We start from the raw sequence: 16,470 nt of genomic DNA on the forward strand, positions 1-16,470 counted from the left end.
GGAACGAGGGTGGAGCGATTGTGTAAGTGTGAGAAGTTTTCTGTGCGTTTGAGGGGAAGTGAGAAAAGCCCCATTCACGCACGCACTGCTCACATCTGTGTTTCTAGCACTCTTACTTTGCAGCTTGCGTCCACTCCTCATAGAGGCTGTAGGTCATTAAGGGTTCTGGTAACTCTCGTAAGTAGGACTTCAAGGCACCTGCAAACAGACCAGGAGAACAGTCATCTCGGCCATTTGAAACACTGGCCTCAGTCTTGCGGCCGGACCCTCACACTGATGTGAAGCCCTGCTGAAGTTTGTGCAGGGACACATTTCAACAGTGTATCTGTCCCCAGCAATGGGGCCTCCCGATTACTACAGTAATCAGCACCACCAAGTTGTTTAGAATTTCAAAATGACTTTATGGACTGAAACCGCAGCTTCAGCTGCGCACAGCTCTGGACTCTCAGACCTCTGTCACGAGAAGAAACATGACACTGGTATGAATGCGGCCACCTGAATTCTGCTCAGGCCTTACAGAAATAAACATTCCATGTGTGCCTGGTATGCGTGCCCTACACCTGATCTCTGCAATACGGGTGCACTGGGCTGGAGGGTTCATACTACTTGCATTTCAGTGTTTATCTACAAAAACGTCTTAATATTGTAACATGCCAATGACAAATGAAAGGCATAAGGGATACGATTCAAAATGGTCGTGCTACCTGCTACAGCATGAGGGTCCGAATAGAATTCATCGAGCTGGGAAGTGGAACAGTCCAATGCAGCTTTCAGCTTCTTCAGTTTGGAGGCTCCGGCAGCAATCCTGAATAAGCCCTACATTATGAGAACGAGGGTCAGTTCCTATGACTGACAGCTGACGTGCCGTCGTTAAATCCAGCATCCTTCACGGTTACAACAATGCAGTGACAACCTTCCTTCTTGCAACAGTTACAAGATTCACGTCTTTATTTTGCCAACGCAAAAAAGTTAGCTTGATTATTGAACCAGCATTGATATATCAATACTCAACACCTTCCCCTCCACTGTCCCCATCTCTGCATTTTCACATTCAAGTTAGTCCCACTTGGTTCCCGAATACATTTGAAGTTGTGGGGATGGGTGGGTTATCCTGTTAGGAGAGGCTAATTTACACAAGGGGACAAAACGCCCTTGTATTTTTGTGCCATGCAGGCTTACTTACACAAATGCTATCCCTTTCCTCAACAGTTACACTGACTGGGCTTTGCCTCTTCTTAAGACCTTTTACACAAGAGAAAAAGTTTACTGTCCAGTTTGCAGAAATTCCTACCTCTTCTTTCATTCCCGTTTCCAAGAGCATCATAACACAAGCCTCAATAGGGAGTGCAATTTCACGACCGCTGCGTTTGAGATGCTCCTCCAGGGGTGTTCCAAAGGCTGGCTTTTCTGTCCATTTGTCTAGTTAGAGAGTAGCAAAACACTGAGCAACATGGTGAAGGGAACAACTTGAACTATGCTCCAGAGAGGTTTAGAAGAAAATCAAGTGTGATCATAAGAATTTAATTACAAGCATTGCAGCCTTTGATTTGCAAGGTCTCTTTGGTCATGAGAAAAGAGAAAAGCTTGCAGGTGAGAGCAAGACAGTAAACCCTCTTTGTCCACCTCTCTTCGGGCGGCTTATCAAATTAATTATTCTTGTGTAGCTGGAAGATGTTATATCCACCAGGTAAATGTATTATAACTTATGTTTGGTTTTCAGTTGAAATTAATTCTGATTTACCACAATTCAGATGCATAGGTTTTTGGCCCTTTTAAAAAAGTATTTTTGCTTTTGCTCAGGAGAATTTCTTATTGCTTGGCCTGGGCTGCCTGATTGTACCTGCAGCTGGCATAGTGCGCGTTAGGCCAAACGCAAAGCCTACTATTGATGGCAAGAGTCATGTATGTTAGTAGCCCCAGTATCTCTAACTGGATCACCATATTTAAGGGTCTGTCACTGTTCCAGTACTAAACCCCATCCATCTGTTTCCAAAAAGCATTCAAAACAGCTTTAAAATTTTACTCTTGGTTGCATTTTTTAAAGCAAAATTTTGACAAAAGGTCTTCCTCACAGAAGGCTGACTCTCCTTGCCCCCTAGAATTAGCTTATTTCCCCCAGTACTTTTGGGCTGTCACAACTGACAAATGAAGATGTGAAAGGATTACACGACTGTTAGTACCTAAGCACCATTTCTTTTAGAGGGGAAGGAAAAAAGCCTGAGACACCATGTTTTGTAAGATACCAGCAGGTTACACATGCCATATGTATGAACTGCATCACCACTGCTTGGGTTTTAGCGCTTTTCATTCTTAGACTGCCCAGCACTTCAAAGAGACAAATAAGCATTTATCATCCTCAATTTAGCAAGTAGCGGCAGAAGGGAAGTGCAGACAGCTTTAAGTGACTCATTCAAAGTTACAGCAACAGAGAGCTGAGCTGGGATAGAAGCAAAGGCATTTTCTCCCAGTCCCAGCTCTTATCTCCTGAACCACACTGCTTCCCAGCATGCTTTCCAAGTGCTCATGTAATACCTAACACTTATGCAGTACTTGGCTTCTCAAGTGCTGTACACACTGGCTAATTAATCAGTGAGGAAGCAATCCAATACAATCAGATCTACTTCCCTTAAGTAGAGAATTGACCTCACTAGTCCATAATGTTCCACCATGAAACTGTACTGGTTTTACTACTCTGCTAAACAGTACCTTCCATTAGCGTGTCTGAAGAGCAGATATTCATGCCATGCTTCCAGCAGTTCTCAGCATTTCCTTGTTTGGGGGGCATTAAGACCTTCCATTTGATCCACAGCCCAAAACACTCTGCTGAACTATCAGCACACATGGTTCAGATGATATACTTGTCTCAGATTTTGTTCAAAACAGTCCTTTAGTATTTGCGAGTTCAGCGCTCATAGTGGGCACCATGCTGATAAGGACAATGTTTAAGATGGCAGCTTCTGCTCCAGGTTTCTAAGTGTGACAGCACACAGTGCATCTCCACGCCATATGGTAAGCCAAGGGCAAGGTCCAAGCCTAAGGTCAAGATGACTAATGCATAGCTTGATAGCACCGAGAAGAGATAAAGAATTCTTGTTCGCGTGTACCCTCATGGATGAGGGGGGCCAGCACTGCAGTCCTGAATACTTTGAATAAGCCAGAGCTCAGTAGCCAAGAAGTAGCTGCAGTACAATATGAACATGTAGAGAAGGGATGCTTTTGGAAAGCGGGGGGGCGGGAAGCATAATCAGCTTTGCAAAGTTTGGGAGAGGTCCTTGGAATTCAAATCCCATAATGCTGGTACTTTAGGATCCTACTTCGTTTCTTGCTCGTGAAGGAGTCCCCTTTGGGGCATGTGTGCCAGGGAAGGGTTACTGAAAGGTTCCCACTATGTCCAGTTAAGAGAGAGGGAACACATTGATGCAACCAATTACAGAAGTCTTCTCTTGCTTTCTCTCAGAGACAGACCCTTAATGTTACATTAGTGTGTTAATATAGGGCTGGAGGAGCTCCAGAGAACGCAGCAGCCAAAGATGGAAGGATTTGGGGGGGATGTAACGTTGTTAAGAGATTAAAATGGCTTTTTAAAAAGGCGCTGCATGCAAGAGTCCAGAAAGGAGAAGAATATAGGTCAGAGGTGGCGCAGGCAAGGAGAAGCGTCAGCCAGAGCACAGGTTACTTTACCTTGATGGGCTTGAATTTCAGGGAGGACCTTGTCTAAGACTGCTAATGATTTTCTATGGTAATCTGCTTGTGCTTCTAATAACTGAGAACAAAACCCACATTTAAAAAAAACAAAAACAGGGTTAGCTTCTGAGGAACACACACACACACACACACACACACACAATGAGAAGGTTTAGCACATGTAATGTCATCTTTCAAAATGAAGTGGTTTTCCACAAGTGCCAAATATGATCAAACAAAAGGACACTCACCGTGACAAAGTATCTTGCATACTCCCCTTCTTTGGATACAAAGTTATACATGTCTGCTGCAAGTTGGTCCTTAGAGGGGGTGGGGAAAAAAAAAAAAAAAGAAAAAGATAAGAAGCCTAGCTAGTAATTTAACAAAACCATTTAGTCTACACTGCAGGAATCAAATGGTTCAGCATTGCCATCACTTGCTTTACACATGGTAGGGCTGCCAGCAGAAAAAAGGCTGTTTGAAGAATGTACTTAGTTTACCAGAAATTCACACGTCCACTACTGGATTGCAAGGAAAACCTATCGTGTGGCAACACCGAGAGCATCTTTAAGCAAGTGGGTAATTGCTGAACCACAACTGGATTTTGCTCGTTTGTTTCTACTCACTACAGCAAGGGTGGTTGTTTGTTACATTTAGCAGCCACCATGGGAGCGTACTTTACATGCATGTAAAGAACTGGCTATTAAAAAAAAAAAAAAATCATTCCTTCCTCAACATTTTCTACCCCACACCACAGCAGCAAGATGCAATATTTCTTAATGGCTTTGTAATCAAGTGGAAAAATCAAAATGCTAAAGTATCTTATGAAAACAAAGCGTGGTCAGAAATCTTCAGTGTGAGGTTTGGAAGCCTGCAACACTGACAGCAGCATCACCTAGGTCACTGGCTTGAAATCTCCATGTAGTTAGTAGGGCTGTGCAAAGCTTCAGTTGCCGATTCGATTCGGCGGCCGAATCTCCGAATCAAAATCAGGAGACTCATTTTCTCGGAATCGAATCAGAACCCTCCGAATTGATCTGGAGAGATTTGATGATTCAGACATAGACACAGTTTTATATGTTTTTTCTACAAACCTTAAGGTACCAGGCGATTCGTGAATGCCCAGATGCTGGTGTTTGGGGGGGGGGGGGTGTCCCCAGAGTGTTTGGTGGCGGCCCCGGAAGTGGACCAGAAGCACTTCCAGGTCCACTGTGGACACCCCTCCTGGCAACTGGTGCCTCCTGGGTCTAGGGGGTGGGCACCCAGGGTCCCCCAGTGGTTGATTGCTGAGCTGGGGGTGCATGCAGGGCTCCCCACACGCTCAGTGGCAGACCCGGAAGTACTTCTGGTCTTCTTCCAGGTTCGCCACTGAGCATGCAGAGGCCCCCACCGCACTCCTGTGGGAGGCTCTATCCACCCCAGCATTCATAAGCCGCGCCTAGTACCTCGAGGCATGTAGAAAAAACATTTAAAGCTATGTCTGAATCACTGATTCTCCAAAATCGGAATGGAACCTTCAGATTCAGATTTGGCCGAAACAGGTTGGGACAGTGAGCCAAATCAACACATTGAAACACTGTCCCCTGAATCGGGCCCAATCAGAATTGAATATGGTCCAGTTCGCACACCCCTAGTAGTTGGCATCTGATGGATATGCAACAGCTGCAGGTGCATGCACTGGACACCACAGCCCAGACCTAGGAGCTGTAATATGAACACCAGCTCATCTCTACTGATATCAGTCTTACAGATCCAACAGATCACCAAAATCAAGTTCATTTTTGGGAAGACAGCTTGGGGCAACATTTTACTCGTTGAATGGACTACACCACACCTGACCTATGGAAGAATGGTAAAATACCTCTGAACTCAGAAATAAACATTTTCTTTAAGCTAACGGGATACAGAAAGAGACTCACTTGACTTGACGCAACTCTTAAAGATGCATTGCTTTATGATAATTACCACCACTTACAGTTCCTGAAGATAGTGCCAGGAAAGGAGTTTATAGGATCAAATGCAACAAATATGCTGTTAGTGACAGGCATATCCAAGGAGAGATTTTACAGATTAACCCATACCTTGCACTGCTCTACTTTGTTTCCAGCCTCATCCATCTCTTCTTTCAGGGAATCAATTTTTGAGGGATGCACTTGAAAATTAGTTCCTGAAGTCTTGTGGACTTGGTTATACCTGCAGAAGAGAGGCTTCAGTTATTCTGTGGAGATTATGCTAGGTTTATTAATAAAAATGCAACTGACCGTCTCTCACTACATTAAGCAGAGGAGACTTAAGAATCACTATTTTTGTCCTATCTACGCTGGTGGGTGACTACCCAAGATTCAAGAACCTGACCTATATAGTGCAAAAATCCTTTTTTTTTTTTTTGTACAGCTTGAAGTTTTAGGTTTAGCTGATTTTCCTCTAAGTGTTCACATGTATACAACAGTGATTTAGAGGCAAACGCCAGAGGAATGTCAGGAATGGGAAGACTTCACTATAAAAACAACACTTACCATGCGATTTCCCAGTAGTTGAAGTCATTTCTTACCTGGCTCTAGCAGAATCCCAGTCCAACACCAGCTTTGCAAGCTGCTTCCTCAGCTTCTGAATGTTGGGAATTTCTGCCTGCAACCAGACATCTACTGTTTATTTTCATTTAAAACACTCTAAAAAAAATTAAGTTCTTTCAATCCTATGTTATGTTAACAAGTTATTTCTTATCTTTTCAACAGAAGCCAGTCCACACCACATCTAGCTTACTTTGCTCGGTAAAGTGAAGTCAGGTTTATTTGCTGAAGCAACCTACCTCTGTGAGTTGCCATAGTGGTTCCAAGATTTCTTTTTCAATTTGTACCTCATGGTGAGAGAGCTCTACTGCCAGCTTATTCTCTGCATCACCACAAGTATCCAGCATTTTCCTGTTTAAAAGAAAAGAGCACAGGAAGTCACTGTGCAGTCTGAGTTACTATAGATCTCAGACTAAAGAATACAAAATTAAAAACCTGAGAATGCTACAAGTGTGTTTTGTTAGGACAAGAGAGTCCAGTGCTAAGCTAAACACTATGATCTTAGTCTTCAGAATGCAGTACTTAAACTAAATTAAATGTTATCCTTTATTTTAAGAGAGCTTTCCAATACTTAAAAACTCTATTACCGGAAAAACTCCAAATCAGTGATGGAGCACAGCTTCATCGAGGACCAGACACTTACCCCAGCAGAGTTTCATCAGCTAGCTGGGCAGACCCTTCTTGCATATTCTGAGCAAGAGCCGTTAAAGGAAGTTTTTTCTGTAGAGCAGAAGAGATATAAGTATTTTGCCTCCTCCTCTTACATGCTGTTCTAATATACCTCTAAAGTTCTTCTTCCTGTACCCTCTACTGAACTATTTTTTCCTTAGCTCTTATGAAGTCCAGTCCCCAAAACAAGGGGCTGATCTGGATTACCTTAAAATGACACTTGCTGTTTTTTGCTACCATTTGGGTGCCATATGCCTACGGTGAAAGACCAGCTCCAATGCTAAGCAACCTTTTTCCAAGGTTCTCAGGAGAAGGCTGACTACATCAGTTGGCAAGAGTTACCACTAGCACATCATCATTGGTTAAAAGCATTTAAGCATACACAAATTGTAAAAGTCAAGTGAAACTTCTTACTTACAGAAAGTCTCAAACCAACAGATCTGAACACTGAGCACATGGCACAGTTGCTCTCAGTGACTCTACTGAAATGCCCCAATCCTTTTACCTGATCTATACAGAACAAGCAGCTCAAAGAAACCAGGCCAATAGTGTGGCAAGTACAAGACAATCCAAAACCTGTTGCTTGACACTTATTATGAGAAGCTTGCCCGCCCATCAGATGCTTATCCCCAGTGACCCTAAAAACATAGGAAGTGCCAGACTGGGTCAGACCAATGGTCCATCTAGCCCAGCAGCCTGATGTTTTTAGAGGGAAAGCTCTGAACAGGGTTCATCTAGTGTGATTATCCTCTATTCATTACCCTCCCCAGTATCCACCATCATTGGTTTAGAGATGCCAGAAGATACATCTCCAACTGTTCCATTTGGCAGTCATTAATAAGCCTATTATGCATGAATGTGTGTAGTCCCGTTCCGAACCTGGCTATATCAGCCTCTACAACCTCCTGTGGCAATGAGTTCCATGTGTTAACTATGCGCTGCATAAAGTACTTTCTTCTGTTAGTTTTAAACCTGCCTCCTACTGATTTCAGTGGGTGCCCTGCGGTTCTAGTGTTCTGGGACTTGTTGAAGAATAGGTTCCTGTTCACTTTGTCCACACCCTTCATGTTTTTCATACACCTCACAGCCTTCTCCTTTCCAAACTGATGAGCCCTGGCCTTTTTAGTCTCCCTGGGACAGCAACTGCCCCATCCCTCTGATCCTACCCCCTGGATGTACTGTTCACAGAGAACAGAGGAAGCACCCTGGGGCACTTTACAAAACAGCTATGCTATCCAAGTTAGATCATGAACTGTGGCAGACAATCTACTTCATTAGAAATGTCAACACGTGGGATGACTGCAGAGTTTTGTTCCATTAGCTGACGCTGGGCATAGCATCCGATCAGCACACAAAAGGCTTTTTACAGACCAGACTCGGAACGCTATCCGAAGACCTGTCGTACTTACATGTCTCTTATCAGCATCTGTACCATGCTGGCCTTGAAAGCATCCTATTAATCGTTTCTGCGTAAGATGGCAAACAGACCTCACTGTGTCAAGACGTCTCTCAATCTAGCCATGGAAGAGGAAAAAACAGAAGTTATTTTCTTGGTCTCAGCAGAACATCTTCTTCCTGTGCCACTTTTAGTTCACGTTTGTGTATTTCTCAAGTTCTACTGCTTACAAGAAATTCAGATGCTTTACTGTAACAGCCAGATGGCAAACTTATTTGGAAGGGAGTTTACAGTGCATCCATCTGTGGTGGCACAAGTTCTCCCCGCTTTTGCAGGTGACCTGCAGCCTCTGAGGGGCTCTGGAATGGAAGGGGGAAGATGACTAGAGTATGCTAGTAACCTGACGGAGCCCCACTAATACCCACTATTTTCAATTTGATATGAAAGCAGCAAATATGTTCACAATATGACCCACAAACAATGCCTCAGTAGAAATTCCTGTACCTTCTCCATTCTCCCCAGTTGCACAGTGAGGGGTAGCAAACTACCCAGATCATTCAACTATAGCTAAAGGGTTTTGCTTTCTTGCTATTACCTCTAAAAGGAAAGTTCCCAAGCCCTGCGCAAGGTGGACAGGGGAAAGACAAACTTAGAAAAGTACTGAGGGTTTTTCTGGTGTGGTGGGAAAACAATAAGACACACAGACACAGGGTACAATTTTCAAGACAGGTACTTGCATTTAGCTTAGCATAGCATATTGGAATCCTTAAGCTCACTTTTAAATACGGTTACACCCAGGTAAACCAGAGCTAACTTCATTTCAGATTAGGTTGTTCTTGAAACAAAAGTAAAGCCAGTAACTGAAACAGTTAAGATCCTTTATTTGGAAGAATTTTATCAAGAACAGGTCTCCAAAAGTAGCAGCGCTGGGGTAGGACTGCTTATGGCACTGGGAACCTCTATGCACAGCATCAGAGGAATGCAGTTTATCTGCGTTTCGATGACTCACCAAGATTAAAGGAGGCTCTTTGGAATGATTTTTATTTAAAAACAACCAGAAAACAAAGAACAAGTTTTATCTGTGGAACTAATTAGAAAAGATGCAAATTTTCACTTGGAGCTTCTACAGATTGTTGCTAGTGCCAAACAATCCCTTCCAGGAGGGTAATACATTTCTCAATTATGTCTACACCTAAAAATAGCTTGACCCCTAGTATCCAGAACAAATTTCAGTATTTGCTAAGTTATCCCCTGTGATAGCTCTCCTTAAGCACACAGCAACTGGTTTTAAAAATAGAAAGTGTACAAACTGTTGGCTTCTCCACAAACAGCAAACTGAACTTCAACAATTCTTATGTACAGAGAACACAGAAGGATATTGCTGCCACTTCTCTTCTCCATTCGGAGGTCCATTTTATACCCAATGTCCTGATGAAACTCTCTCAGTTGGGTTACTGTTCTGTTAGCTGGAAGCCAGTAAGAACTGTTTTCTTGGGCTGTTTTATTCCACGTGGGGAAAGTAATTGTACCCTTAATGTACAGCCTTCCAGGTTAGAGACAGGTAGTTAGCCATGGTAGTCTGTAATCAGGCAAAGGGACCCACCTTAGAGACTAACTTGTTCCAAGAGGGAAGCTTCAGAGCAAGTCACCTCCTTTATTCAATGCTATGAAGCTTCTGTCTCGGAAAGTGGCAGCAAGGCAGGGTGGCACCTTAGAGAGAGTAACTCATCCAAAGAGGCATAAGCTTCATAGCATCTGATGAAGGAGGCAGGCACCTCTGAAGCTCATGCCTCTCGGAACAGATTAGTCTCCAAGGTCTCATCTGGCCCTGCATTCTGCTTGACTTCAGATGGCTGCTATGGCTGCCTACCTGCCCTGCCTTCTGCTTTCCCAGGCTGCTATCAGGTGGGGTGCTTATGTCCCATTACCATGGTTAAATGACCAGAGATGCCAATCAGAAAATAAATGCTGTGTGGGTCACAGCATTACCAGACAGGAACAGCACGCGCAGGGTGAAGTTATGGGCAGAGCAAAATTTGAGGGAACACTGAAAACAGGTACACGGTTGCCTCCCGGGGCTTAAAAAATAAATAAATGAAAAACCCCACCTAAATACAATCACTGAACCCACATACTCTAGGGAGCATCTCCAATAAACTGTATTAAAATATCAATGTCTCTAACTGCAGTCCTGCTCTGCTTTGAAAAGGAACAAATTTAACTGAGGATATTTGGGAGAGGAAAAAAGAAATAACTTTCTTCAAGTCAAGAGGCAATTAAAAAAAAGAGTACCAAAAGCAGAAGAGCCAAGCAAAAAGGAACATTGCTGAAAGCATGCTCATAAAATGAATACTACCAAAAACTAACAGGCAGTTTAGTTAGATAAGAGGTTCCCCCCCCGCAAATAAATGAGTGAATAAAATCTTCCGCTTGGGTGTAGCCGGTCTGTGCTGTGCCTGGGAAAGCCATGCTTGCAGGCATTTTTGGCAACCATAGGCAGGGAGAGTTTCTGGCTTTAATTTCATCCTAATGTTATGTCTGCTAACTAGGAAAACAGATAAACTGCATTAACACACCTTGAGAGCTTGCAGGACTTGATTTTAAGCTTCCTATCAGATATTTTCACAGGAACAGAGAAGGCTAAACTATATCAGCGCAGCATGTTTTACAGATACTCAACATGAGGGGTCAGCAACCTTTTCAGGATTCTTAGATGTTAGGGTCGGAAGGGACCTCAACAGATCATCGAGTCCGACCCCCTGCATAAGCAGGAAAGAGTCCTGGGTCTAGATGACCCCAGCTAGATGCTTATCTAACCTCCTCTTGAAGACCCCCAGGGTAGGGGAGAGCACCACCTCCCTTGGGAGCCCGTTCCAGACCTTGGCCACTCGAACTGTGAAGAAGTTCTTCCTAATGTCCAATCTAAATCTGCTCTCTGCTAGCTTGTGGCCATTATTTCTTGTACCCCCCGGGGGCGCCTTGGTGAATAAATCCTCCCCAATTCCCTTCTGTGCCCCCGTGATGAACTTATAGGCAGCCACAAGGGCGCCTCTCAACCTTCTCTTGCGGAGGCTGAATAGATCCAGGTTCTCTAGTCTCTCCTCGTAAGGCTTGGTCTGTAGGCCCTTAACCATACGAGTGGCCCTTCTCTGGACCCTCTCCAGGTTATCCGCATCCCTCTTGAAGTGCGGCGCCCAGAATTGCACGCAGTACTCCAACTGCGGTCTGACCAGCGCCTGATAGAGGGGAAGTATCACCTCCTTGGACCTATTTGTCATGCATCTGCTGATGCACGATAACGTGCCATTAGCTTTTTTGATGGCTTCGTCACACTGCTGACTCATGTTCATCTTGGAGTGCACTAGGACTCCAAGATCCCTTTCCACTTCCGTGCCACCCAGCAGGTCATTCCCTAGGCTGTAGGTGTGCTGGACATTTTTCTTCCCTAGGTGCAGCACTTTGCATTTCTCCTTGTTAAACTGCATTCTGTTGTTTTCTGCCCACTTGTCCAACCTGTCCAGATCTGCTTGCAGCTGTTCCCTGCCCTCCGGCGTGTCCACATCTCCCCATAGCTTTGTGTCATCTGCCAACTTGTAGAGAGTGCACTTCACTCCCTCGTCCAAGTCGCTGATGAAGACATTAAAGAGTATCGGTCCAAGGACTGGGCCCTGCGGGACCCCACTGCCCACACCCTTCCAGGTCGAAACATCCTTCCAGGATGCTGGCTGGAATGGCCCAGCTCAGGTCCGAGGCAGGCGAGTGGTGACGCTAAGGCCCAGGCACTGCCACCACTTCCCCTGCATGGCAGCACAAGGAAGGGAGAGCACCTAAAGCCCACCACCACCAAACCCCATGTCTACAGGCTGGACCCAACCCATGGGCAGTAGGTTGCTGACCCCTGCCCCAGACAGTTATGTACATGATGCTAAATTCAAACATCAAATTTTTAGGAGCAGGTGAAAGTTTTTCCCCCAGCCTTAAATGGAACATTTGAAAAGCCTCTCAACATCGGGAGAAACAGCTGCCCTGGAGAGTTCAAAGAGGAAAATTCTAGGTGCAAATGAAAGTCTTGAAAATTTAAGCACGTTAGAGAGACTGGCAATTTGCACTCTGTCTGAAATTACCTGGAACTTAAAATGACAGGTTACGTTGCCCAAGTTTCCCTGCCAGTTTTCATAGAACAAAACCAAGCTGCCAAAAGTTTCCCGGCCACCCCCAGTTTACATTACTGTGCAAAAAAATCCCAAGAGGAGAAACCACCTAATGAAACCCCCCCCCCTGTTAATCTGTCAGTGAAGGCTCTTTGGAACTCTAACAATAGTAGCTAAAAAATACAGGCACAAGCGATGCACCGTTTGGGAGTATTTTCCATTACAACTCCGATTACAGCAATTTATTAGCACAACAACTACGAGGGCCATTACTGCATAAACTTTAAATCAGCAGCAGACCAGGGCTTATTTGCAACTCCAAAGGGGTTTTTATTAGGGTTGCTGGCATTACTGGGGGGTCTGAAAGCCAACAGGTATTTACGCAGCTTCCCTATATCAGTCGACTTCTTCAGGAAATTATCAGGAAAGAACACTGGACAGAAAAATTGTAACCTTTCCCGCCCCTACTCATAATCATCCCCCCCAACACCGACAAAATTGTCCCCAAAATTCACAAGGAAAGCAATTCTTCAGTTAAAATTGATCAAAAACTCATCCTGTAAACCATTTGCTCAGTACAAGGCTTTAACGTCTTTAGTTTCAGCCTGGATCTCTGCTCAGTATGCTTCAGCTTTCAAATCCTCTTTTGCCCATCACATGTCTCAATAAATAAGAAGAGAAACTAAGTTGTATCACAGCCTTCCCACAGTCTGAGGGAACAGACCAAGCCACAAACACTACTTTGTGTCCCGTAATCTTAAAACCATTTCACAAGCAGCACATATAAAGAAGCATTTAAAGGATGTGCATTAAATGAGCTTAGTACCTGTAACAGATCTTCACTCAGGACTTCTGTTTTTTCAGCTCTGGAAAAAAAAAAGAAAAGCAGTAGTAGTATTAGAACGATAAGCAAATAAAAAAGGCAAAGCAAAAGTCTTTAAGAGTACATGACAAAAAATAACCCACACAAACATTAGAGCTAGGAACCAATTCAGAAGAGGTCACCCCACGTTAAAATATGATCCAGCCAGAGGTTCATGACCATCGTTCCAACACGCAACACACACTGCATTGCTCTGGATTAATCCTTCACCTCTTGTGGCATGCCAAAGATTAGTCAGATTATACAGAAATTCTCACATGCCTGGCGTTCCAAACCCACCACACGAGCGTGGGAAAAACAAGTCAATAGGACGACTCAATTTGCCTATTTCATATTATTCATTAGGAGAAACAGCAAGGCTCTCTCTTTTTACTGTCTTTTCTTTGATAGTCCCACTTTTTCACCATTTCATGAAGTGGTTTCCCCATTGCCTTTCATTTTTGCCATGCATCTCTGGATTCCTTTTGTTGCTACTGTCTTTTCAAGGTAGGGTAACCAGAAATTAATAGTATTTGATGTGGAGATATTCAGTAAGAGCCTTAGTTCAGTGCATGTTTAATTCACATATTTACTTAACACTGCTGTGGTGATAGCTGCCACTTTCAGTGAGCACTCTATAGTAACTACACTTTCCTTGAATACTCACAATGTAGAAGTATAAGCAAAAAGAATCCAAGCTACTTTCTTTCACATTTCTTAGTAGTGCTGGAATAAATCTTATTTTATACTGTCATCTGCTTTAGGACTATGGCAGTCAAGGGACCTAACCAGCACTGCTCACTTTTGCCAAACATCTGTTCTATAAAGGACAATGTTGACGTTTTGCCACATAGAAAAAAAATAAGTGCCTTGCATGCAACACCCCCCCACCAACAGCTGCTGGAAACTGTGGCGCACGTGACCTGTAAGAAATATGGTAAGAATCGTTTCTGCCAATTTGGGCAAATGTGAAAGTAAAATTTGGGAGACAAACAGCTACTCAGTTGCTTATTGCAAGGAAAGATCTTTTCTCTTCATTCTGCCTTTCACAAACAAGGTGTGTATTATACTCCCAGGCATGCTGTATGCAAGAAAATATGGTATCATTTGTCATCCTTCTGTTCTGTCCTGCCAAGTACTTGCCCATAAAAGTGATTCACCTCCTATGAAACTATCCATCAATTAAACAGACAAGACATCTCCAAACACAAGTTTAATTCAAACTGCCAAAAGTATATGATTCAATTTCATGGTGACTTGTGTGTCATGGACTAACAGTGTTAAAATTCATCTTAAGGTAATACTCAAAACCTCTATGAACACTTAGAACTCAATCCTGTAGACAAGTTACCATTTAAATCCTTTCTGGTACCAATAAAAAGGCAAACACTAGAGGTTTACCACCTTTCTGGCAAGAGTTACATGCATACAAGATCCAAGCATTAATTTTCCTTGGAAAACAGGCATGAACCTGGCTGATGTTTTCCAGCAAAGAAATGATGAACTGATCAAAAGGGCTAAAACTCAGATAAAACCAGGTGCAAACACCTATTGAAAACCTTAGGGAACAACTTTGTAGCCTAGAGTGCTCCAATAGCCAGGGTATTCGTAACAGATGTTCTTAATAAGAGTGTTATTGTCTTTGCACTTTACACACCAACATTACATTAATTACAAAGGTCAACTAATTTGCTTGGTACACGTACACTGGGCCACCACGTGTCACTATGGGAACAAAGTGTTATGTGTACAGGCTGGTTGATACAAACACTTCTGAAACTCTGTAAAAGACCAAATTTTGCCCTAGAAGATGCATCACTGGTTTCCAAGGAGACGATGACTCAGTATTTCTGAAGACTATGAATCAGCTGTTTGAAAAAAAACAACCAAACTCCTTCAGGAATGGTGTTCAAGTAACTGAATGGAGCTATTGTTTGCAAACCTTCTATGGATATTTTTAGATACAATTCCCTTCTTAGTCCCCCTTCCCACAAGAAAAGCAGATGCCTGAGCTGCCAGATCGCATGGGAGTTCAAATTCATGCTTTATTAAGTCTCTCCTAATTTTAATCTGTTTGTGCCCACACTGAGTAGACACCCATGAAACAGCCCATCAGTTTAGCTATGTATGCCAAGTAGGTTCAAGTATCCCCAAAATGAGCAGACAAATGAGAAGCACATCTCAATTCACATAAAACAGAACCAACTGCAACCTCATTTTTACGCACAATTCAGAGTGCAATGGATCACTGAATGATGGGCCTAAAACTGCAGATTATAAAGCAAAGCTCTAGAAAAAGGGGGTGAACAGAAGCTGTGTTTTAGCTTAAGGACCACTCAGTATACTTCAAGGTGCCTCCTGAACAAAAGTGCAGACGTCTCCCAACACGTACAGCCATAAGACAACCTATTGTTAAGTTTGATAAAGATTTTCTCTTTCTGAACTGTTAAACACCACATTAATGTTGGTTTCCGTGCTAGTGAAGAACTACTGGTTAAATCTAAGTTAACGAGGTCTGCACGATGCTGTGTTAGAAGGTTATGAAGGATGGTGTTGAGTCGGCATCCAGCTCTTCACTCACATCTCTGCTTTGCAGCAAAATCGATCCTCTGCTTATTAGTTTTAGTGTCACATGGTGAACTTGCTTCTGATTGAACACCACTAGGTTTTGTACTAAGGATGTGAACATTTTTTAAAATAGTCTTGGCACAGACATTTAACAAGAAGCTAATTTCAACAACTGATTTGCTACCTATATATTTTTTTTTTGTTACAGAAAGCCATGATTTAAGACCCAGGCCTTGAGAAACTTCACTTCTGACAAAGTCAAACACTTTTCAGTTTACAAATCTATGAAACAGAGTAGCCAGCCCACCTCAGGTAATGTAATTTGTAGTCAAAATTAGTTTAAATAATTTAAAGGAATCTTTTTTCTTACTGGAGGTGTACACACATTTCAGTACTTCATCTATATATGAACATGACCATCACCACTGAAAGATTAAATGGAAAGGTCCAATTTTCCCCTTTTGCAGGTATAACAGTTCTCTCAGTAGTTGTGCTCAAGTTCAGAAATCCACGTGGTCTCACACACGCTTTGAAAAAGTGAGATCCATCATCCTAAGAATCCAAAGTACT

At 43.1% G+C, this 16,470-nt stretch overlaps 1 protein-coding gene across 9 annotated transcripts in view; it reads right to left on the reverse strand.

Annotated features, from left to right (window-relative positions):
* ARHGAP17 (Rho GTPase activating protein 17) overlaps window positions 1–16,470 on the reverse strand; it is a 61,455-nt gene that overhangs the window by 15,503 nt on the left and 29,482 nt on the right. For all 9 annotated transcript variants that reach the window (XR_003094903.1, XM_006027123.2, XM_014521568.2 and 6 more), the window contains exons 2-12: window positions 13,297–13,336; window positions 8,333–8,437; window positions 6,898–6,974; window positions 6,494–6,605; window positions 6,236–6,312; window positions 5,766–5,877; window positions 3,936–4,004; window positions 3,682–3,763; window positions 1,292–1,419; window positions 705–816; window positions 117–198 (exon numbers count right to left, since the gene is read on the reverse strand). Coding sequence is in view for 8 of the 9 variants with exons in the window: in XM_006027123.2 (XP_006027185.1) it covers window positions 117–198; window positions 705–816; window positions 1,292–1,419; window positions 3,682–3,763; window positions 3,936–4,004; window positions 5,766–5,877; window positions 6,236–6,312; window positions 6,494–6,605; window positions 6,898–6,974; window positions 8,333–8,437; window positions 13,297–13,336 (996 nt within the window). In the remaining variant the exon portion in view is untranslated. The remainder of the gene's footprint in view (window positions 1–116; window positions 199–704; window positions 817–1,291; window positions 1,420–3,681; window positions 3,764–3,935; window positions 4,005–5,765; window positions 5,878–6,235; window positions 6,313–6,493; window positions 6,606–6,897; window positions 6,975–8,332; window positions 8,438–13,296; window positions 13,337–16,470) is intronic.

Source organism: Alligator sinensis, unplaced genomic scaffold (assembly GCF_000455745.1).
Source record: "Alligator sinensis unplaced genomic scaffold, ASM45574v1 scaffold1164_1, whole genome shotgun sequence".
Lineage (NCBI taxonomy): Eukaryota > Metazoa > Chordata > Crocodylia > Alligatoridae > Alligator > Alligator sinensis.